The sequence below is a fragment of the Ylistrum balloti genome, unplaced genomic scaffold, assembly GCF_031769215.1.
Source record: "Ylistrum balloti isolate Yb309-2 unplaced genomic scaffold, AGI_CSIRO_Ybal_v1 Utg369742, whole genome shotgun sequence".
NCBI lineage: Eukaryota > Metazoa > Mollusca > Bivalvia > Pectinida > Pectinidae > Ylistrum > Ylistrum balloti.
In genome coordinates this window covers 1,459,917-1,486,280 of record NW_026781951.1, presented here as the reverse complement: position 1 = coordinate 1,486,280, position 26,364 = coordinate 1,459,917, and the positions used below count along the sequence as shown (strand labels likewise).

At 39.0% G+C, this 26,364-nt stretch overlaps 1 protein-coding gene across 1 annotated transcript in view; it reads right to left on the bottom strand.

Moving 5' to 3' along the window:
* Nucleotides 1–26,364, bottom strand: part of LOC132543159 (sodium- and chloride-dependent taurine transporter-like) — a 34,442-nt gene that overhangs the window by 2,080 nt on the left and 5,998 nt on the right. Inside the window, exons 3-12 of the mRNA XM_060206629.1 lie at nt 25,860–26,115; nt 22,767–22,899; nt 22,026–22,160; nt 14,585–14,688; nt 11,418–11,542; nt 10,248–10,360; nt 6,863–7,000; nt 3,300–3,399; nt 2,228–2,328; nt 504–689 (exon numbers count right to left, since the gene is read on the bottom strand). Coding sequence (XP_060062612.1) covers nt 504–689; nt 2,228–2,328; nt 3,300–3,399; nt 6,863–7,000; nt 10,248–10,360; nt 11,418–11,542; nt 14,585–14,688; nt 22,026–22,160; nt 22,767–22,899; nt 25,860–26,115 — 1,391 coding nt within the window. The remainder of the gene's footprint in view (nt 1–503; nt 690–2,227; nt 2,329–3,299; nt 3,400–6,862; nt 7,001–10,247; nt 10,361–11,417; nt 11,543–14,584; nt 14,689–22,025; nt 22,161–22,766; nt 22,900–25,859; nt 26,116–26,364) is intronic.

Genomic DNA, 26,364 nt, shown 5'->3' with positions numbered 1-26,364 from the left:
CAAAGCATCGAATATTACTACATTATCATCCTTCTATAGACTAATCTCATACAGAAGATATGAGGTTGCTTACCTCACCTGTAAGATGATATAAAAGATTAGAGGTATTGTATCTTACCTCAGTTATAGTACGATACAGAAGGAGTGAGGGTAGTGTATCTTACCTCAGTTATAGTACGATACAGTAGGGTAGTGTATCTTACCTCAGTTATAGTACGATACAGAAGGAGTGAGGTATTGTATCGTACCTCGGTTATAGTACGATACAGTAGGGTAGTGTATCTTACCTCAGTTATAGTACGATACAGAAGGAGTGAGGGTAGTGTATCTTACCTCAGTTATAGTACAATACAGAAGGAGTGAGGGTAGTGTATCTTACCTCAGTTATAGTACGATACAGTAGGGTAGTGTATCTTACCTCAGTTATAGTACGATACAGAAGGAGTGAGGGTAGTGTATCTTACCTCAGTTATAGTACGATACAGCAGGGTAGGGTATCTTACCTCACTTATTGGATGATCCCGACTGTAGATGTACAACTTGAATAATGCTGTCAATGGTATCCAGACAGCTGCAAAGGCAGCCATAGTCCAACCAATGCCAACTGCCCACTGTGGATACACGTAAGTAGAGTCTGGCCTCCGGTAGTCCAGTTCAGCATAGTTAATGGCGCTCATCACAAATATACTCTGTAAAAAAACACTCATAATGTTAACATACAAATGATAAACAGCTAACACAATAATTGTAAGTAAAAATGGGAAGGAACTAGCTCATAAATATTAAGAATGGTAAGAATGCTCCCAAAAATGACTGTATTGAGCACACGAAATTATAACAAAGGGCAATAATTCTGTAATTAAGTGGTTGTTGGCCCTGAATTTTGTATATTAAGCATTCTTTTAATATGCCAAATAATTACACCACACTTTCACGATCCTTGTTCAAATGCAGTCAAAGCAATGCTCTGGACACAAAATTTGAACAAAGGGCAATGTGGGATCGAAGGCCCTGAATTTGGTGCACATCACCTCCACCAATGTGTACTATCTGCACAATCTGTTATAGTAAGGACAATCCAACATAATGCATGTATTCACCATACAGAATGTGGGAGACAGCACTGTCACACATATAACATGTACTCACCATACAGAAGGTGGGAGACGGCACTGTCCCACATATAACATGTACTCACCATACAGAAGGTGGGAGACAGCACTGTCCCACATATAACATGTACTCACCATACAGAAGGTGGGAGACAGCACTGTCCCACATATAACATGTACTCACCATACAGAAGGTGGGAGACAGCACTGTCCCACATATAACATGTACTCACCATACAGAAGGTGGGAGACAGCACTGTCCCACATATAACATGTACTCACCATACAGAAGGTGGGAGACGGCACTGTCCCACATATAACATGTACTCACCATACAGAAGGTGGGAGACGGCACTGTCCCACATATAACATGTACTCACCATACAGAAGGTGGGAGACAGCACTGTCCCACATATAACATGTACTCACCATACAGAAGGTGGGAGACAGCACTGTCCCACATATAACATGTACTCACCATACAGAAGGTGGGAGACAGCACTGTCCCACATATAACATGTACTCACCATACAGAAGGTGGGAGACAGCACTGTCCCACATATAACATGTACTCACCATACAGAAGGTGGGAGACAGCACTGTCCCACATATAACATGTACTCACCATACAGAAGGTGGGAGACAGCACTGTCCCACATATAACATGTACTCACCATACAGAAGGTGGGAGACAGCACTGTCCCACATATAACATGTACTCACCATACAGAAGGTGGGAGACAGCACTGTCCCACATATAACATGTACTCACCATACAGAAGGTGGGAGACAGCACTGTCCCACATATAACATGTACTCACCATACAGAAGGTGGGAGACAGCACTGTCCCACATATAACACGTACTCACCATACAGAAGGTGGGAGACAGCACTGTCCCACATATAACACGTACTCACCATACAGAAGGTGGGAGACAGCACTGTCCCACATATAACACGTACTCACCATACAGAAGATGGGAGACAGCACTGTCCAACATATAACACGTACTCACCATACAGAAGATGGGAGACAGCACTGTCCAACATATAACACGTACTCACCATACAGAAGATGGGAGACAGCACTGTCCCACATATAACACGTACTCACCATACAGAAGATGGGAGACAGCACTGTCCAACATATACCCATAAAAGGATTGATCCTGAATCCCATCATCATTTCTATGTTGTCATAGAAACGCTTTATTCCTAAAACAAACCAGAAATACTCCTTCAAAGAACCGCCTACATATCACTGACCGTTTATACTAAGGGTCGTTTATACTACTGACCGTTTATATTACTGACCGTTTATACTACTGACCGTTTATACTACTGTTCGTTTATATTACTGACCGTTTATATTACTGACCGTGTATACTACTGGTCGTTTATACTAGTGACCGTTTATACTAATGGTCGTTTATACTACTGGTCGTTTATACTACTGACCGTTTATACAACTGACCGTTTATAACCGTTTATACTACTGGTCGTTTATACTACTGACCGTTTATATTACTGGCCGTTTATATTGCTGACCGTTTATACTACTGACCGTTTATACTACTGACCGTTTATACTACTGGTCGTTTATATTACTGACCGTTTATACTACTGACCGTTTATACTACTGGTCGTTTATACTACTGACCGTTTATACTACTGACCGTTTATATACTACTGACCGTTTATACTACTGGTCGTTTATACTAAGGGTCGTTTATATTACTGACCGTTTATACTAATGGTCGTTTATACTAATGGTCGTTTAAATGGTCGTTTATACTAATGGTCGTTTAAATGGTCGTTTATACTAATGGTCGTTTATACTACTGACCGTTTATACTACTGACCGTTTATACTAAGGGTCGTTTATACTGCTGGCCGTTTATACTGCTTATCATGGATACGTGTGGTATTGAAATGATGTACGCTTATCTAGAGAGAAACAGGAGTTAGTGAAGTTAAATAGATATACATAATGCTAAGCATGAGGGTGAATATTCTTAATCAAATATCAGAATTGTCGGGTCACTCATTCCTGGTTTTTCAATCAATGATCAAGCAGTATAAATCAGTTGTCATGAGCTATGTCTGAGTATGCGATCACATTTACAGTAAATATTCTTTCAGATTTTTTTTCGTGTGACTCGGTGCACCGTGTACTGATTAAGTACCGTATATCCAGGCGACGGCTACACACTCAAAGAAGGCAACAAACAGTATGATCCGACTGCCGGAGTAGTAGTCAAACAGCTGGAACACGTACATTCCTCCCTGAGAACAAAGAAAATAAATATTGGGTTTATAACAGGAACACGTACATTCCTCCCTGAGAACAAAGAAAATAAATATTAGGTTTATAACAGGAACACGTACATTCCTCCCTGATAACAGGAACACGTACATTCCTCCCTGAGAACAAAGAAAATAAATATTGGGTTTATAACAGGAACACGTACATTCCTCCCTGAGAACAAAGAAAATAAATATTGGGTTTATAACAGGAACACGTACATTCCTCCCTGAGAACAAAGAAAATAAATATTAGGTTTATAACAGGAACACGTACATTCCTCCCTGAGAACAAAGAAAATAAATATTGGGTTTATAACAGGAACACGTACATTCCTCCCTGAGAACAAAGAAAATAAATATTGGGTTTATAACAGGAACACGTACATTCCTCCCTGAGAACAAAGAAAATAAATATTGGGTTTATAACAGGAACACGTACATTCCTCCCTGAGAACAAAGAAAATAAATATTGGGTTTATAACAGGAACACGTACATTCCTCCCTGAGAACAAAGAAAATAAATATTGGGTTTATAACAGGAACACGTACATTCCTCCCTGAGAACAAAGAAAATAAATATTGGGTTTATAACAGGAACACGTACATTCCACTCTGAGAACAAAGAAAATAAATATTAGGTTTATAACAGGAACACGTACATTCCTCCCTGAGAACAAAGAAAATAAATATTGGGTTTATAACAGGAACACGTACATTCCTCCCTGAGAACAAAGAAAATAAATATTGGGTTTATAACAGGAACACGTACATTCCACTCTGAGAACAAAGAAAATAAATATTGGGTTTATAACAGGAACACGTACATTCCTCCCTGAGAACAAAGAAAATAAATATTGGGTTTATAACAGGAACACGTACATTCCACTCTGAGAACAAAGAAAATAAATATTGGGTTTATAACAGGAACACGTACATTCCACTCTGAGAACAAAGAAAATAAATATTGGGTTTATAACAGGAACACGTACATTCCACTCTGAGAACAAAGAAAATAAATATTGGGTTTATAACAGGAACACGTACATTCCACTCTGAGAACAAAGAAAATAAATATTAGGTTTATAACAGGAACACGTACATTCCACTCTGATAACAAAGAAAATAAATATTAGGTTTATAACAGGAACACGTACATTCCACTCTGAGAACAAAGAAAATAAATATTGGGTTTATAACAGGGAAACACCCATTTAACATTACAGGGAAACACCCATTGATTATTAAAGGGAAACACCCATTGATTATTACAGGGAAACACCCATTCAACCCTGCCAAGATCGAAAATAAAAGAAAGGTAAATTACAGGAACATTTTTATCCCTTACTGACAGAATAGAAAATAAATAACGGCTCTATGAAAGAGACAGGTACTTCTCGCCCTGACAGAATAGAAAATAAATAACGGCTTTATGAAAGAGACAGGTGCTTCTCGCCCTGACAGAATAGAAAATAAATAAAGGCTTTATGAAAGAGACAGGTACTTCTCGCCCTGATAAAATAGAAAATATATTATGGATAAATAATAGGAATACAGACACTCCACCTGGACAATTTAGAAAAATACACAATGGGCTTATTATAGGAACACGGACATCATGCCCTCACGACATGGAAGCTTTCAGAAATACGTTTGTAACAGGAACGTACATCCTAACTAGGCAAAATAGAAAATAATATAGAATGGTGAAATCATAGGAACATTTACATGCCACGATAACAAGATTGAAAAAGGATAATAGGCTTATCATCCAATGCTGACAAAATAAATAAAAAAGTGGGGAGGGGGGAGGGGTGGGGGGAGGGGTGGGGGTGGGGGGTGGGGGGGGGGGGGGTGTTGTAACAAGTAGATGTACTTACATACCCCATCCCTATAAGATAGGAAATGAATAACAGGTTTGTTTCAAAAAAGAAAATATGTAATAGTATACTTACAGGAAAACGTACAAGACAAGATAGAAAATAAAGTGTGTGTATCATAAACTCGCATGCATCCAATCCTGACGAAATGACAAAACAAGAAAATGTGTTTATTATAGGAACACGTGCATTCCACCCTGACAAGATAGAAATATGAGCTTGTGATAGGAACATAAACATCAGTCCCTAACCTGTTAGAAAATAGCATTTTTCAACAGGATCACGTGAAATAAGCAAGTGTATAGCAGGAAAATATACACTCTTTATTTTCAGGTTCCCAACATTCCCATTTTTATATCATTTTCTGGACTTAAACATGTAGCGGACAGGTCACCATTGTGACGGACGAGGATCCAACGTTGTTTTCATATATACCTGAATAGTGAGTCCATTTTTTCTATAAAATCAAATGTCGATTATATAAAAGAAAGTCATTTACATGTTTTATTGATGTAGTTTAAGTTTTGAAACAAGTGAGAGTTTATTTGTGTGCTCACATCATACCATTTCCAGTGACATTTTCGTGTTGTTTTCGCAATTTCAATTCACTCAGATACCACAAAGAGCTTCAAAATGTCACCGCTCCGACACCTCAAAACTTCATTCACTCATATCAAGCCAAGAGTGTCCTAAACGTCATCACTTCAGGATCACCAAGAGATTTAAGATGGCATTCACATTCACTCAAATAGGACCGAGAGCTCAAAATGTCATTCATTCATATTCCACCGAGGTAAAGGGTTTATTACTCTGAGACCTTCTACAGTCTTCAAACGTCATTCATTCAAGTACCACCGAAAGCTCCAAAACGTCATCATTCTGAGACCATTTATCATGAAAACGTTTTAGACTATCAGTCTTCAAAACGTTAACACTTCGGGACCGGCAATCATCAAATATCATCACTGACAGACCGTCTATTGTCAAAGCGTCAACACTTCGAGACCACTAGACATCAAATATCATCACTGACAGACCGTCTATCGTCAAAGCGCCAACACTTCGAGACCACTGGACATCAAAACGTCATCACTGACAGACCGTCTATTGTCAAAGCGCCAACACTTCGAGACCACTAGACATCAAAACGTCATCACTGACAGACCGGCCAACACTTCGACATCAAAACAAAACGTCATCACTGACAGACCGTCTAAAGCGCCAACACTTGTCAAAGCGCCAAAGCGCCAACACTTCGAGACCACTGGACATCAAAACGTCATCACTGACAGACCGTCTATTGTCAAAGCGTCAACACTTCGAGACCACTAGACATCAAAGCGTCAACACTTCGAGACCACTAGACATCAAAACATCAACACTTCGAGACCACTGGACATCAAACATCATCACTACGATCCCAACAATCGTCAAAACGTCAACACTTCGAGACCGGCAATCGTGAAACGTTATTACTGTGAGACCATCGAGAACCTTGGAAGATTATACATAACATATGTACTTCAGTATACCTGTGTATAGCGACACTAAACATGGATACCTACCTCTGTCACCATGGAGAGCCCGACCAGATAGGAAACAGCGCACACGCAGCCAATGAAAACCTCCTTCCTGTATCCTTTCCTCAGATAGTTCGGCCACTGGTCAACTATAGCAGTCACCACGCCTTCTACCCCAACAAACTGTTGACACAAAAACATATATCATTTTTCTTTTAAGAACACATTAGGAGAATCGCATCTACTTTACGGCGGAACATCAGATGATATATACTTGTCGTAGAATGTTAAGGATCTTAAATATATGTGATTTTCTGTCATTAAAATAATTTAGCTTAACATCTCTGACCCCTGTTTTATCGCCAATTTATGTACAATAACTTTTCGGTAACGATTTGCCCGTACTACCTACAGTAAGCGTGCGGGAAGACATCATGTAACAAAGGCTTAAAACCAAACTGTCCATGGTAGTTTTATTGGATATCTGTGTGGACGACTTGACGTCAAATGAATCAACGAGTTCTGTGTTTCTTCGGAATGTCCTGTCATTTTGCATCCTACTTTGAACATTTGTTAGCATGAGACGTCACATGACAGCGGCAGATACTGGTCGAGCAGTCGGGATGCTGCAAGCAGGATAATCACAACGAACTGTGGCTGCACACATCAATGTGTCACAGTGTCGTTCGATTTGATTACAGATGGCCAAAAACGTTACCGAGAGACCTCAATCGGGTAGACTACGGTATACGACAGTCCGTCAAAATTGTTATTTTAGCACTCCTAAAAGGCGAGATTGGTTTGCAAGCTCCACTAAATTGTCTAACGACGTCTATCAAGCAACTGGGAAAAAAATCAGCACAGACAATGAGGAATAGACTTCACCCGCTGTACGCCCTCGACCGCTGTACACCTTCGACTCACAAGCCGTCATTGTATGGCTCGGCAGCATTGGGCAGCTGTTCACGTGAATTTTGACGCCACTTCTTTTTTTGCTGATGATTGCAGGATTTGCGTGGATTTTCACGATCGAAGGAGGTGCGTTTGACGTGAGGTGGGTGAGAGATATGCTGACTGCTTGACCGTTTCGGTGGGAGCTCGGTATTGGTTTGGTCAGGGATCAGTTTTGGTGGTCGGACTAACTTTTACGTGATTGGAGGTGGTAGCTACACAGGTTTACGGTTTCGGAATGAAATTCTTCATCCAATTTAAGACCCTTTGCCAGTGCTTTCGGCAAAATCGACAATGCTTTGACCACATGGACTTGTGAATAAGTACTTTCATGCAGAAACGAGCGAGTGTATGCACTGACCTAGTCTTTCATCCGATCTTGACCCGATCAAGCATGAGTGGATCGTCTGCCGCTTCCTGTCAACCGACAGGAGTTTGTTGATGCTATTTGACAAGTTTGGTCACGAATTCCACAAATGGCTACACAGCGCCTACTTCGAAGCATGTTAAACCGATGCCGTGCTCTTATTGAGGCCAATTGAGGATACACTCAGTCTGGAGAGTGTTGTTTATTCCACTGAAGCATTGTGAATTTGCAGCGCCATTGAGACTGTGACTTTGTGTTTGATGCAATCATACACGACACGCTTGAATGAAATTGATCAACAGTGTGTCAGAATTGCTTTCTTTTTGTTTGACTTCACTCTTGTATTTCATATATCTTTAAAAAGTTACTCCTATTTAGTTCACTCAGAAACAATGATAAGACGATCTACATGTATTTATGCCCTCTCTGTAATGTCAATGTCTACTTTTGTCATGTTTGTTTCAATCCTGAAAAGTTCCCCCACAGAGTCAATGTTTACTTCCTAATAGTGTGACTCAGGAAGATGGGGAGATGTTTCACCCTTGTAATGTTACCCATGTAGAATCAGTGTTTAGTGTTTAGATTGACTCAGGAAGATGGGGAGATGTTTCACCCTTGTAATGTTACCCGTGTAGAGTCAGTGTTTAGTGTTTAGATTGACTCAGGAAGATGGGGAGATGTTTCACCCTTGTAATGTTACCCGTGTAGAGTCAGTGTTTAGTGTTTAGATTGACTCAGGAAGATGGGGAGATGTTTCACCCTTGTAATGTTACCCGTGTAGAGTCAGTGTTTAGTGTTTAGATTGACTCAGGAAGATGGGGAGATGTTTCACCCTTGTAATGTTACCCGTGTAGAGTCAGTGTTAAGTGATTAGATTGACTCAGGAAGATGGGGAGATGTTTCACCCTTGTAATGTTACCCGTGTAGAGTCAGTGTTAAGTGATTAGATTGACTCAGGAAGATGGGGAGATGTTTCACCCTTGTAATGTTACCCGTGTAGAGTCAGTGTTTAGTGTTTAGATTGACTCAGGAAGATGGGGAGATGTTTCACCCTTGTAATGTTACCCGTGTAGAGTCAGTGTTAAGTGATTAGATTGACTCAGGAAGATGGGGAGATGTTTCACCCTTGTAATGTTACCCGTGTAGAGTCAGTGTTAAGTGATTAGATTGACTCAGGAAGATGGGGAGATGTTTCACCCTTGTAATGTTACCCGTGTAGAGTCAGTGTTAAGTGATTAGATTGACTCAGGAAGATGGGGAGATGTTTCACCCTTGTAATGTTACCCGTGTAGAGTCAGTGTTAAGTGATTAGATTGACTCAGGAAGATGGGGAGATGTTTCACCCTTGTAATGTTACCCGTGTAGAGTCAGTGTTAAGTGATTAGATTGACTCAGGAAGATGGGGAGATGTTTCACCCTTGTAATGTTACCCGTGTAGAGTCAGTGTTTAGTGTTTAGATTGACTCAGGAAGATGGGGAGATGTTTCACCCTTGTAATGTTACCCGCAGATAATCAGTGTTTAGTGATTCACTTGATTCCAGCACATTTGACAGATGTTTGCTCACGATTTAGCTACCCATGGGACGTCACTGTTTAGTTTGGTACGTTAACATCCTGGTAATATTCATCCTATAGTTTAATCTCGAACCTGGACATGTTCTTCTCTTGTTCTCTTGATTCGATGTTCTCTTCCTTTTGTAAACATGGAAGATCTGGTTTTCATCTGTTGATTTTCCCAAAAAATGTGAAGGTTTACTCAAGTTTGTCTGGGAAATATAGCTGAGATGTTTTACTCCCGGTCTGGTTAACTCTTTTTAGTCAATATTTACTGCTGTTTAGTTGGCTCTATGTAAGACGTTTTACAGCTAAGTACACTGTGTCATTGCGTATCGGTACCCGCCTGCCCTCTTCCTATTCTACATGATTAATTTTTCTCATATGAATAAAGCTCTATGAGGTGTCTTGTTACCACTAGGACTACGGCTAAGAAAATTGATATAATCTGTGAATTACGTCATAATTTGCATACGAATATCTTGGTCTTAAATTTAAATGAAATTCTATCGTACATAAACCTTGACATCAACATAACAACAATGAAGGATACGCACCTGGCTGTCGAGACCAAGGAGGATCACCATCAGGAAGAAAAGAACGGACCAAACTGGCGCTCCAGGCATAAGTGATACGGCCTTGGGGTAGGCTATAAAAGCTAGACCTGGACCTACAAACAACACCGAAAATGGCCACATCAAACGATAACTATCACCAACTATGTCAAAAAACATTGAAAATATCAGTATATAAAGTATAAAGTATTAGATAAACCAAGATGTCAAATTTAAAATATCACAAATATTACAATGTCTAAGCTAGCATATCAGTATTATCACAGTGTCAATTTTAAATTAACGGAAATATCCCAAAAAATGTCCGAAATAAAAAATAAATAAAAATCAGAAATATTACAATGTAATACTTAACATATCAGAAATATTACAATGGAAAACTTAACATATCAGAAATATTACAATGTAATACTTAACATATCAGAAATATTACAATGTAATACTTAACATATCAGAAATATTACAATGTAAAACTTAACATATCAGAAATATTACAATGTAATACTTAACATATCAGAAATATTACAATGTAAAAATTAACATATCAGAAATATTTCAATGTAAAACTTAACATATCAGAAATATTACAATGTAATACTTAACATATCAGAAATATTACAATGTAAAACTTAACATATCAGAAATATTACAATGTAAAATTAACATATCAGAAATATTACAATGTAAAACTTAACATATCAGAAATATTACAATGTAAAAATTAACATATCAGAAATATTTCAATGTAAAACTTAACATATCAGAAATATTACAATGTAATACTTAACATATCAGAAATATTACAATGTAAAACTTAACATATCAGAAATATTACAATGTAAAATTAACATATCAGAAATATTACAATGTAAAACTTAACATATCAGAAATAATGTAGTTTATCTGGAATACAGGAGCATGATATAGAAACAGCTTCGAAGAACGACAACATGTTGGTACGTCTGTGAAAAATTGCTGCAGAGGGGGTTATCACTTCAGGTTACAAGTCACTTAGGATGAACTATAGATTGCTAAAATGATTAGACACCAAGCAGTGACAGTACGTCTTAATATACAATTATTTCTTTTAAATACATCACCATACAGGAAACTTAACGTATTTTCGTGTTCCTTTCATCTACATCAACATACCCGAGGCTGCTACCTTGTCAACCGTTGTTTCCTGTAGAAAGGCCATATGCCCTAATATGGTAAAGATGAGGAAACCAGCAAAGATACTTGTCCCACTATTTGCTAAAGCAAATATTATAGCGTCCCTGTAAAGAGGAAACCAGACAGTGACCAGCATTACCACACGGACATTCGTCAGTATTATATAAAATAATTTTTATATGTTACCTGTACGAGTTGTTTTGGAGTAAGTTAATCAATGAATTATTACCTGCATGAGTTGTTACCTGTATGAGTTGTTACCTGTATGAGTTGTTACCTGTTTGAGTTATTTCTGGTGTATGCTACATTTGTATTACCTTCATAAGTTATCGCTAATATGAATTGTTACCTGTATACGTCATCACTGGTATGAATTATTACCTGAATGAGTTGTTACCTGTATGAGTTGTTACCTGTATGAGTTGTCAGCTGTATAGGACATCACTTGGATGAATTATTACCTGTATGCGTTATTATTTGTATAAGATATTACCTGTATTTATCTATATGATCTGCTACCTGTATTTATCTATATGATCTGTTACCTGTATTTATCTATATGAGCTATTACCCGTATTTATCTATATGAGCTATTACCCGTATTTATCTATATGAGCTGTTACCTGTATTTATCTATATGAACAGTTACCTGTATTTATCTATATGAGCTGTTACCTGTATTTATCTATATGAACTGTTACCTGTATATATCTATATGAGCTGTTACCTGTATATATCTATATGAGCTGTTACCTGTATTTATCTATATGAGCTGTTACCTGTATTTATCTATATTTATCTATATGAACTGTTACCTGTATTTATCTTTGTAAATAGTTACTTGTATCTATCTATATGAACTGTTTCCTGTAATTATCTATATGAGCTGTTACCTGTATATATCTATATGAGCTGTTACCTGTATATATCTATATGAGCTGTTACCTGTATTTATCTATATGAACTGTTACCTGTATTTATCTTTGTAAATAGTTACTTGTATCTATCTATATGAACTGTTTCCTGTAATTATCTATATGAGCTGTTACCTGTATATATCTATATGAGCTGTTACCTGTATATATCTATATGAGCTGTTACCTGTAATTATCTATATGAGCTGTTACCTGTATATATCTTTGTAAATAGTTACCTGTATCTATCTATATGAACTGTTTCCTGTAATTATCTATATGAGCTGTTACCTGTATTTATCTTTGTAAATAGTTACCTGTATCTATCTATATGAACTGTTTCCTGTAATTATCTATATGAGCTGTTACCTGTATATATCTATATGAACTGTTTCCTGTATTTATCTATATGAACTGTTACCTGTATTTATCTTTGTAAATAGTTACTTGTATCTATCTATATGAACTGTTTCCTGTAATTATCTATATGAGCTGTTACCTGTATATATCTATATGAGCTGTTACCTGTATATATCTATATGAGCTGTTACCTGTATATATCTATATGATGTTACCTGTATATATCTATATGAGCTGTTACCTGTATATATCTATATGAGCTGTTACCTGTAATTATCTATATGAGCTGTTAACTGTATATATCTATATGAGCTGTTACCTGTATATATCTATATGAGCTGTTACCTGTATATATCTATATGAGCTGTTACCTGTAATTATCTATATGAGCTGTTACCTGTATATATCTTTGTAAATAGTTACTTGTATCTATCTATATGAACTGTTTCCTGTATTTATCTATATGAACTGTTACCTGTATTTATCTTTGTAAATAGTTACTTGTATCTATCTATATGAGCTGTTACCTGTATATATCTATATGAGCTGTTACCTGTATATATCTATATGAGCTGTTACCTGTAATTATCTATATGAGCTGTTACCTGTATATATCTTTGTAAATAGTTACTTGTATCTATCTATATGAACTGTTTCCTGTATTTATCTATATGAACTGTTACCTGTATTTATCTTTGTAAATAGTTACTTGTATCTATCTATATGAACTGTTTCCTGTAATTATCTATATGAGCTGTTACCTGTATATATCTATATGAGCTGGTTACCTGTATTTATCTATATAAACTGTTACCTGTATTTATCTTTGTAAATAGTTACTTGTATCTATTATATGAACTGTTTCCTGTAATTATCTATATGAGCTGTTACTTTATATATCTATATGAGCTGTTACCTGTATATATCTATATGAGCTGTTACCTGTATATATCTATATGAGCTGTTACCTGTATTTATCTATATGAACTGTTACCTGTATTTATCTTTGTAAATAGTTACTTGTATCTATCTATATGAACTGTTTCCTGTTACCTGTTACCTGTATATATCTATATGAGCTGTTACCTGTATATATCTATATGAGCTGTTACCTGTATATATCTATATGAGCTGTTACCTGTATTTATCTATATGAACTGTTACCTGTATTTATCTTTGTAAATAGTTACTTGTATCTATCTATATGAGCTGTTACCTGTAATTATCTATATGAGCTGTTAACTGTATATATCTATATGAGCTGTTACCTGTATATATCTATATGAGCTGTTACCTGTATATATCTATATGAGCTGTTACCTGTAATTATCTATATGAGCTGTTACCTGTATATATCTTTGTAAATAGTTACTTGTATCTATCTATATGAACTGTTTCCTGTATTTATCTATATGAACTGTTACCTGTATTTATCTTTGTAAATAGTTACTTGTATCTATCTATATGAGCTGTTACCTGTTACCTGTATATATCTATATGAGCTGGTTACCTGTATTTATCTATATGAACTGTTACCTGTATTTATCTTTGTAAATAGTTACTTGTATCTATCTATATGAACTGTTTCCTGTATTATCTATATGAGCTGTTACTTGTATATATCTATATGAGCTGTTACCTGTATATATCTATATGAGCTGTTACCTGTATATATCTATATGAGCTGTTACCTGTATTTATCTATATGAACTGTTACCTGTATTATCTTTGTAAATAGTTACTTGTATATATCTATATGAACTGTTTCCTGTATATATCTATATGAGCTGTTACCTGTATATATCTATATGAGCTGTTACCTGTATATATCTATATGAGCTGTTACCTGTATATATCTATATGAGCTGTTACCTGTATGAATTGTGATTGAAGAGATTGTAGCTGCCTAGAGCCGTCAGGGCTCCTATAGCGATGGAGTAAGAAAAGAAGATCTGTGTACCAGCATCGACCCACACCTGGAAATAGAAATCATTGCCTTATTTAAGGGGCTTACCTTCTGAAATTACAAAGTAATAATTAATTGATTTAACAATGGTAAAACATGCTAAAAATAAACGTTGCAGAAGAGTGAAAGATATTCATTAACGACTCGCACACATTATTCAAAGAGTAACGAAATGTTCTCAAAGAAAATGTAGGTCGGTGTATACGCAGATGTCATTTAACTTTATACTTAGTACATAGTGAAACCCGGCAGTATCAGTATCCTCCACACAACCAAATGGATACCAACTGGATATGAGAGCCCGGCGGTATCAGTGTCCCCCACACAACCAAATGGATACCACCTGGATATGAGAACCCGGCAGTATAAGTGTCCCCCACACAACCAAATGGATACCACCTGGATATGAGAACCCGGCGGTATCAGTATCCCCCACATAACCGAATGGATACCAACTGGATATGAGAACCCGGCGGTATCAGTGTCCCCCACACTACCAAATGGATATCAACTGGATATGAAAACCCGGCGGTATCAGTGTCCCTCACATACATACATAGCTTTCTAAAACTAAAAATATTTATCGATAGGCATCCATCGTAAAATTTCAAACATCTGTTGAAGGCGTATAGAATGGTACATTAAAAATAATCCTGGTTGCTTGTTTCTGCGCCTTAAGGAGCTATTAAATACCCAGAACGCCCTGTCATCATAGTGTTACAAACGGGAAGATATATGACTGGAAAAAATCTGAGTTTTCTTTCCATGTGTAGATATGATCTTATACGACGCAACATGCCTATTATTTAACTTATTTTGCCCGAAATAGATGAAATATGATCTGTCCATGTCGAAGGATTATCAGTAACAACACAAAGTAGTTCATCTCTCACAACCTGTCCCTGAGATTCGTTACACGAAGTAAGATCTAGATTTAAACATTCTTTTACCTTGTCTCTGTCTAGAAGCTATACACATACATCTGATATATATATATATATATATTTTTTTTTGGGGGCATTTACAATTAACTTATTTTCAACACACCATGCATGACCATTGCTTGAATCAGATTGTCGTGTGTTTTTGTTATCATATAGTCATGTGCCAGCAGCAAATAAAGTCGCCTTCATGCATATCTATATCAGCAAACACAGTATATCACAAATTTTTTATGAAATATCAAAGGACCTAAAATAGATCCTTGCAGGTCACCTTGAGTAACTTTACATGTATTTGACACGTGGCCAGCCATAGAAACTAACTAGGTCATATTGTCAAGATAAGACTGAAATCACAATAATGAACTCTGGTCAATTGTGTAATGAGAAAATTTCTCAAGTAAACAGAATGATTAACTAAATCGAGAACAGGAAATTCTCTAGTGTCCTTAGCATGTTGTCCAATCTACAGCTTTGTTAGGGAATACTGGTTAAGTCGACGACCTCGTACTAAATGCATGTTGTCCAATCTACAGCTTTGTTAGGGAATACTGGTTAAGTCGACGACCTCGTACTAAATGCATGTTGTCCAATCTACAGCTTTGTTAGGGAATACTGGTTAAGTCGACGACCTCGTACTAAAAGCATGTTGTCCAATCTACAGCTTTGTTAGGGAATACTGGTTAAGTCGGCGACCTCGACCTGTTGTCCAATCTACAGCTTTGTTAGCATACTGGTTAAGTCGTCCAAAAGCATGTTGTCCAATCTACAGCTTTGTTAGGGAATACTGGTTAAGTCGGCGACCTGGTACTAAAAGCATGTTGTCCAATCTACAGCTTTGTTAGGGAATACTGGTTAAGTCGGCGACCTGGTACTAAAAGCATGTTGTCCAATCTACAGCTTTGTTAGGGAATACTGGTTAAGTCGGCGACCTGGTACTAAATGCATGTTGTCCAATCTACAGCTTTGTTAGGGAATACTGGTTAAGTCGGCGACCTCGTACTAAAAGCATGTTGTCCAATCTACAGCTTTGTTAGGGAATACTGGTTAAGTCGGCGACCTCGTACTAAAAGCATGTTGTCCAATCTACAGCTTTGTTAGGGAATACTGGTTAAGTCGGCGACCTCGTACTAAATGCATGTTGTCCAATCTACAGCTTTGTTAGGGAATACTGGTTAAGTCGACGACCTCGTACTAAATGCATGTTGTCCAATCTACAGCTTTGTTAGGGAATACTGGTTAAGTCGACGACCTGGTACTAAATGCATGTTGTCCAATCTACAGCTTTGTTAGGGAATACTAAACCTCGTACTAAAAGCATGTTGTCCAATCTACAGCTTTGTTAGGGAATACTGGTTAAGTCGGCGACCTCGTACTAAAAGCATGTTGTCCAATCTACAGCTTTGTTAGGGAATACTGGTTAAGTCGGCGACCTCGTACTAAAAGCATGTTGTCCAATCTACAGCTTTGTTAGGGAATACTGGTTAAGTCGGCGACCTCGTACTAAATGCATGTTGTCCAATCTACAGCTTTGTTAGGGAATACTGGTTAAGTTGGCGACCTCGTACTAAATGCATGTTGTCCAATCTACAGCTTTGTTAGGGAATACTGGTTAAGTCGACGACCTCGTACTAAAAGCATGTTGTCCAATCTACAGCTTTGTTAGGGAATACTGGTTAAGTCGACGACCTCGTACTAAAAGCATGTTGTCCAATCTACAGCTTTGTTAGGGAATACTGGTTAAGTCGGCGACCTCGTACTAAATGCATGTTGTCCAATCTACAGCTTTGTTAGGGAATACTGGTTAAGTCGGCGACCTCGTACTAAATGCATGTTGTCCAATCTACAGCTTTGTTAGGGAATACTGGTTAAGTCGGCGACCTCGTACTAAAAGCATGTTGTCCAATCTACAGCTTTGTTAGGGAATACTGGTTAAGTCGGCGACCTCGTACTAAATGCATGTTGTCCAATCTACAGCTTTGTTAGGGAATACTGGTTAAGTCGACGACCTCGTACTAAAAGCATGTTGTCCAATCTACAGCTTTGTTAGGGTATACTGGTTAAGTCGACGACCTGGTTCTAAAAGCATGTTGTCCAATCTACAGCTTTGTTAGGGAATACTGGTTAAGTCGGCGACCTCGTACTAAATGCATGTTGTCCAATCTACAGCTTTGTTAGGGAATACTGAATTAGCCGGCGCCCTGGTTTTATTTCTAGGTTTATGAAGGGAGTTTTCCATGCAAATTCTCCCAAACCTGGAAATAAGGTGGTGTGGGATGTCTCTGTGTTGTTGAGATATTTGAAAACATTGTATCCAGAGCTGGGTTTGACAGTATAAACGTGAAGATTAATTTGTTAACTTTGATGTCAGCCTAGAGGGCTCAAACACTGGTCAGTTTAGATTTAGGCTGCATAAAAGATTTGGTGGACACTATCATTTTACCATTACAGCCTTAACGAACTTATTCAAGCCACATTCTGTTAGAGGAGCGGCCACATCCGCGGCTTTCGCAGGGGGCACACCTTTCGGAAATTCCATTTCATCTTGTACTTTTCTTCAAGTGTTTATAAATCTATTGTGGTTTGTTGTCAAACACTTTGAACGTGCAATTTAACCGGACAGCCGGAGGGCTGAATGGTAGAGAATCTCTCCCTCATCCAAACATCACCATGTAAGGCTTTCACCGGAGAATCCCACTCATCCATCTCCTGGTGATGTTTGGATGATGGGGACATCTTGCTCTACAGAGATATAACCTGATTACGTTGGGTATTTTTTACATATTGTTAAAAGGTCACCTTGACGTTAAAGTTCATCTCTAATCGTGATATTTTCGTCCTCAGAACGTGGTTAATCAATCGGAAAAATGTCCCCATAACTACGTATTTTCCAGACGTCTTTCTCTCTCTCTCATCACCAGCAACTAGCAACACGCATCGCTGTACCCTTTATCAAACACTGTTTTTCTTCAGTAAGTAATTAACAGCCTCCTGACCACCATCATGGGGAATATTAGTGTATAGATTGTCAACATCAACAGAAACAATTACATCAGACCTGTGTAGATAAGTACAAAATCTAAAACTCATCCTTAATGTTATTGTTTGCTTTTTTAAGCAACGGCTTAAGTATGAGCTCTAAAAATGACAAAAAAGTTAATACAAACACTTGCACAAGTTTTTTGTGTCAGTGTGTATGTATTTCACAGAATCTTCAATAAGTTTAGTTTCCATTTCACGCACGATTTGTGAAACTCGTCATGAATTATTCCATTTATCCAGTGTGAAGTTAGGAAAAACGAAAAAAAATTGACCAGTGTTTTAGTCATGTAAATCGTAATTGAAATAAAAACATGTTAGACTCTCTATATATTACCCGTCTGCCTTGGCGTTAAAATGGAATGGAAGTTATAACCTCACCTCTATCTCAGAGAGCTTGGTAATGTTTGGTTAAGTTTTCATCTCACCTCTATCTCAGAGAGCTTGGTAATGTTTGGTTAAGTTATCGCCTCACCTCTATCTCAGAGAGCTCGGTAATGTTTGGTTAAGTTATCGCCTCACCTCTATCTCAGAGAGCTCGGTAATCATATATCAAGTTATCGCCTCACCTCTATCTCAGAGAGCTTGGTAATGTTATGTTAAGTTATCACCTCACCTCTATCTCAGAGAGTTTGGTAATGTTTGGTTAAGTTATCGCCTCACCTCTATCTCAGAGAGCTTGGTAAAGTTATGTTAAGTTATAACCTCACCTCTATCTCAGAGAGCTTGGTAATGTTTGGTTAAGTTATCGTTTAACCTCTATCTCAGAGAGCTTGGTAATGTTTGGTTAAGTTATCGCCTCACCTCTATCTCAGAGAGCTTGGTAATGTTCGGTTAAGTTATCGCCTCACCTCTATCTCAGAGAGCTTGGTAATGTTCGGTTAAGTTATCGCCTCACCTCTATCTCAGAGAGCTCGGTAATGTTATATCAAGTTATCGCCTCACCTCTATCTCAGAGAGCTCGGTAATGTTTGGTTAAGTTATCGCCTCACCTCTATCTCAGAGAGCTTGGTAATGTTCGGTTAAGTTATCGCCTCACCTCTATCTCAGAGAGCTTGGTAATGTTCGGTTAAGTTATAACCTCACCTCTATCTCAGAGAGTTTGGTAATGTTTGGTTAAGTTATCGCCTCACCTCTATCTCAGAGAGCTTGGTAATGTTTGGTTAAGTTATCGCCTCACCTCTATCTCAGAGAGCTTGGTAATGTTTGGTTAAGTTATCGCCTCACCTCTATCTCAGAGAGCTTGGTAATGTTTGGTTAAGTTATCGTCTCACCTCTATCTCAGAGAGCTTGGTAATGTTTGGTTAAGTTATCGTCTAACCTCTATCTCAGAGAGCTTGGTAATGTTTGGTTAAGTTATCGTCTAACCTCTATCTCAGAGAGCTTGGTAATGTTATATCAAGTTATCGTCTAACCTCTATCTCAGAGAGCTTGGTAATGTTCGGTTAAGTTATAACCTCACCTCTATCTCAGAGAGTTTGGTAATGTTTGGTTAAGTTATCGTCTCACCTCTATCTCAGAGAGCTTGGTAATGTTATATCAAGTTATCGTCTAACCTCTATCTCAGAGAGCTTAATGTTCGGTTAAGTTATCGTAATGAGAGTTTGGTAATGTTTGGTTAAGTTATCGCCTCACCTCTATCTCAGAGAGCTTGGTAATGTTTGGTTAAGTTATCGCCTCACCTCTATCTCAGAGAGCTTGGTAATGTTTGGTTAAGTTATCGCCTCACCTCTATCTCAGAGAGCTTGGTAATGTTCGGTTAAGTTATAACCTCACCTCTATCTCAGAGAGCTTGGTAATGTTTGGTTAAGTTATCGTCTAACCTCTATCTCAGAGAGCTTGGTAATGTTATCGTCACCTCTATCTCAGAGAGCTTGGTAATGTGCGGTTAAGTTATCGTCTAACCTCTATCTCAGAGAGTTTGGTAATATTCGGTTAAGTTATCGTTTAACCTCTATCTCAGAGAGCTCGGTAATGTTTGGTTAAGTTATCGTCTCACCTCTATCTCAGAGAGCTTGGTAATGTTTGGTTAAGTTATCGTCTCACCTCTATCTCAGAGAGCTTGGTAATGTTCGGTTAAGTTATCGCCTCACCTCTATCTCAGAGAGCTTGGTAATGTTATATCAAGTTATCGTCTCACCTCTATCTCAGAGAGCTTGGTAATGTTTGGTTAAGTTATCGAGAGCTTGGTAATGTTATATCAAGTTATCGTCTAACCTCTATCTCAGAGAGCTTGGTAATGATCGGTTAAGTTATAACCTCACCTCTATCTCAGAGAGCTCGGTAATGTTATATCAAGTTATCGCCTCACCTCTATCTCAGAGAGCTCGGTAATCATATATCAAGTTATCGCCTCACCTCTATCTCAGAGAGCTCGGTAATGTTCGGTTAAGTTATCGTCTCACCTCTATCTCAGAGAGCTTGGTAATGTTCGGTTAAGTTATCGTCTAACCTCTATCTCAGAGAGCTTGGTAATGTTCGGTTAAGTTATCGTCTCACCTCTATCTCAGAGAGCTTGGTAATGTTCGGTTTGGTTAAGTTAAGAGAGCTATCGTTATAACCTCTATCTCAGAGAGCTTGGTAATGTTCGGTTAAGTTATCGTCTAACCTCTATCTCAGAGAGCTTGGTAATGTTCGGTTAAGTTATCGTCTCACCTCTATCTCAGAGAGCTTGGTAATGTTCGGTTAAGTTATCGCCTCACCTCTATCTCAGAGAGCTCGGTAATGTTCGGTTAAGTTATCGTCTCACCTCTATCTCAGAGAGCTTGGTAGAGAGCTTTATCGTTTAACCTCTTGGTAATGATCGGTTAAGTTATAACTCACCTCTATCTCAGAGAGCTATCACCTCACCTCTATCTCAGAGAGCTTGGTAATGTTCGGTTAAGTTATCGCCTCACCTCTATCTCAGAGAGCTTGGTAATCACATATCAAGTTATCGCCTAACCTCTATCTCAGAGAGCTTGGTAATCACATATCAAGTTATCGCCTCACCTCTATCTCAGAGAGCTTGGTAATGTTCGGTTAAGTTATCGCCTCACCTCTATCTCAGAGAGTTTGGTAATGTTTGGTTAAGTTATCGTTTAACCTCTATCTCAGAGAGCTTGGTAATGTTTGGTTAAGTTATCACCTCACCTCTATCTCAGAGAGTTTGGTAATGTTTGGTTAAGTTATCGTCTCACCTCTATCTCAGAGAGTTCGGTAATGTTTGGTTAAGTTATCGTCTAACCTCTATCTCAGAGAGCTTGGTAATGTTCGGTTAAGTTATCGTCTCACCTCTATCTCAGAGAGTTTGGTAATGTTTGGTTAAGTTATCGTCTAACCTCTATCTCAGAGAGCTTGGTAATGTTCGGTTAAGTTATCACCTCACCTCTATCTCAGAGAGCTTGGTAATGTTCGGCTTCAGGTAGAACTCCACACCGTCTATAGCACCGTCTAGCAGGGAGTTTCGTATCAACAGAGCCGTCATGAACAGGTATGGTGACGTAGCGGTGACGTACATGACCTAAAATAACATGACATTATAGGGTTTGTATATAAATACAGTTGGTCGGACCCTTATTTACAAATAAGAAAATACAGGAATGCTCTGAAACCATTGTGTTCTGAGTGTTCGCTATACTTGGGGAATTTACCTTACGATATCTGATATATTGATATCATTACACTGAAATATACCTCTAGTTTTATGTATTGGTATATATAGTTGTCGCAAACACAAAAACTACTGTTTGACTAGGTTTTCTCCTTTTAGGTCTGAATAAGTGAACAACTTATTTTACCTGGTTCGTTTTGAAGTGTTTGATTAATGAATTCTTCATATAATAAATATCTAATACAAAAGTGGTCGGATGCCGCAGTGGTAGCGCACCCGCCTTTCATCTAGACGTCCGGGTTCGATTCCTACAACGGATGTGAAAAGGTATGGGTCACTTGCCCGACTACGTGGGTTTTACCCGGGTACTCTGGACTCCTAGCTTAAAGCTTGTTTTCACATTTGTTGTAAAATATAGTTTATAAATAATACAGAAATGCGATTTGTATACCGGAACCTACGAGATATAAGATTTTAGACTGTAACAAAACAATAGATAAATGACTAGCGTCGTACCTTTCCGGAAGACCTGATCCCTTTACAGATACACAAATAGACGACAATCCAGGCAAACAGTAATGTGAGGGCCAGATCCCATTTGACGGGTCCCATGTGTTCTATACCGTCTGAAATGGCCAACACCTTCCGCCTGATAAAACATAAAATTCAGTCATGTCCCTGACGACAAAGCATGTTAAAATACAAGAACATCATAACGCAAACCTTTGTTAGTTAAAAAGTGAAATATTCTTTAAATCTTTAAATTGTAAGTCATTTGCTTACTTCCATGGTGAAGAATATCATTTCCAGATTTCCCGTGAAGTAAAAACAACACCGAAAGTAAATACAGCGCCGTCAAGAATTACCAGATTTTTCGTGAAGTAAAAACAACGCCGTCAAGAATTATCAGATTTCCCGTGAGTACAGCGCCGTCAAGAATTACCAGATTTCCCGTGAGTACAGCGCCGTCAAGAATTACCAGATTTCCCGTGAAGTAAATACAGCGCCGTCAAGAATTACCAGATTTCCCGTGAGTACAGCGCCGTCAAGAATTACCAGATTTCCCGTGAGTACAGCGCCGTCAAGAATTACTAGATTTCCCGTGAGTACAGCGCCGTCAAGAATTACCAGAATTCCCGTGAGTACAGCGCCGTCAAGAATTACCAGATTTCCCGTGAGTACAGCGCCGTCAAGTATTACTAGATTTCGGAGTTAGCGTCGTCCGGAATATCAGGTTGTCAGTCAGGACAATCTGTCAAGGAATAGAAGGCTGTCTATCGGAACAACGCCGTCACAATGACCTCACATTGTCCGTAAGAGTACAACGTCGTCAAAAATACTAAATTATAGACCGGATTTAATCGATGTCGATGAATACCAGATTATTCGTCTGATTACAAAGCCGCCAAGGATTCCAATCAGGGTGTACCAGATTGTCGGTCGGAATACATCCCAATCAGGGTGTACCAGATTGTCGGTCGGAATACATCCCAATCAAGGTGTACCAGATTGTCGGTCGGAATACATCCCAATCAGGGTGTACCAGATTGTCGGTCGGAATACATCCCAATCAGGGTGTACCAGATTGTCGGTCGGAATACATCCCAATCAGGGTGTACCAGATTGTCGGTCGGAATACATCCCAATCAGGGTGTACCAGATTGTCGGTCGGAATACATCCCAATCAGGGTGTACCAGATTGTCGGTCGGAATACATCGCAATCAGGGTGTACCAGATTGTCGGTCGGAATACATCGCAATCAGGGTGTACAAGATTGTCGGTCGGAATACATCCCAATCAAGGTGTACCAGATTGTCGGTCGAAATACATCGCAATCAAGGTGTACCAGATTGTAGGTCGGAACACATCCCAATCAGGGTGTACCAGATTGTCGGTCGGAATACATCCCAATCAGGGTGTACCAGATTGTCGGTCGGAATACATCCCAATCAGGGTGTACGAGGTTGTCGGTCGGAATACATCCCAATCAGGGTGTACCAGATTGTCGGTCGGAATACATCCCAATCAGGGTGTACCAGGTTGTCGATCGGAATACATCCCAATCAGGGTGTCGGTCGGAATACATCTTAATCAGGGTGTACCAGATTGTCGGTCGGAATACATCCCAATCAGGGTGTACCAGGTTGTCGGTCGGAATACATCCCAATCAGGGTGTACCAGATTGTCGGTCGGAATACATCCCAATCAGGGTGTACCAGATTGTCGGTCGGAATACATCCCAATCAGGGTGTACAATCAGGGTGTACCAGATTGTCGGTCGGAATACATCCCAATCAGGGTGTACCAGATTGTCGGTCGGAATACATCCCAATCAGGGTGTACCAGATTGTCGGTCGGAATACATCCCAATCAGGGTGTACCAGATTGTCGGTCGGAATACATCCCAATCAGGGTGTACCAGGTTGTCGGTCGGAATACATCCCAATCAGGGTGTACAAGATTGTCGGTCGGAATACATCCCAATCAAGGTGTACCAGATTGTCGGTCGAATACATCCCAGTCAGGGTGTACCAGGTTGTCGGTCGGAATACATCCCAATCAGGGTGTACCAGATTGTCGGTCGGAATACATCCCAATCAGGGTGTACCAGATTGTCGGTCGGAATACATCGCAATCAGGGTGTACAAGATTGTCGGTCGGAATACATCCCAATCAGGGTGTACCAGATTGTCGGTCGGAACACATCCCAATCAGGGTGTACCAGATTGTCGGTCGGAATACATCCCAATCAGGGTGTACCAGATTGTCGGTCGGAATACATCCCAATCAGGGTGTACCAGATTGTCGGTCGGAATACATCCCAATCAGGGTGTACAAGATTGTCGGTCGGAATACATTCCAATCAGGGTGTCGGTCGGAATACATCCCAATCAAGGTGTCGGTCGGAATACATTCCAATCAGGGTGTACCAGGTTGTCGGTCGGAATACATCCCAATCAAGGTGTACCAGATTGTCGGTCGGAATACATCCCAATCAGGGTGTACCAGATTGTCGGTCGGAATACATCCCAATCAGGGTATACCATGTTGTCGGTCGGAGTATACCGCCGTCAAAGTAATGCCAGATTGTCCGTCGGAGAACAGCGCCGTCAAGATCAAAAGAATTGTCAGTCGGAATAAAGCGCCGAAAAGGTAAAATAGATTATCTGTTGGGGTACAACGCCGTCAAGGAATTCAAGATGTCAGTCACAACAAAAATCTGTCAAGGAATGGCGGAGTATAACGTCTTGAAGGAATATAAAATCGTGTTTACAACGCCACCAAGGGATATCGTCCGCTGAAAGGTCGTAATAGTGGACGTAAAACCTGTTAATAAATAAAGTTAATAAACCATCAAGAGGTACCAGAAGGAGGTTCCATCAAAGTATAGCTTGGTAAACGGATACGGGATGGTCTGACGGGGTATATCGTCGCCGTGGAGTACCTAAGTGTCCCTACGAGTATAAATGTGTTAATGAACATGACATCTGTCCATCGTAAAGTTTTCATGTAATACCCGAGTATTGGCACAAAATAAATTGATATTTTCCCTGTTATTTGTACCGTAGTTATTCAATAATCTGACAAGAAACAACAAGACGACTTACTCCCAAAATTCGGTGACTGCGTCCAGCTTTTTCAGACCACTGACGGTGACATTACTGGTTATGTTACTGATGGTTACGTTGGTGTCGGTCTTCCCACTAAAGGTCGAACATCGATCGGTGTTCCACCAGTTGTTACAGGTGGCCCAGGGCAGCTCCAGGGCAAATGAACTGAACATGTAGTAGAAGGCCCAGCACAGAATCACATTGTAGTAACAGTTGAGGAAGAACACAATGATTGTCGTAGATATGCCTAGTCCTGCAAAGACAGAGCCAGTTCTTAATCATGATAACGAGTCAGTGAGGAACCTTATTGATAAAGACAGAGCCAGTTCTTAATCATGATAACGAGTCAGTGAGGAACCTTATTGATAAAGACAGAGCCAGTTCTTAATCATGATAACGAGTCAGTGAGGAACCTTATTGATAAAGACAGAGCCAGTTCTTAATCATGATAACGAGTCAGTGAGGAACCTTATTGATGAAGCTGACATGGAGTACAACAACT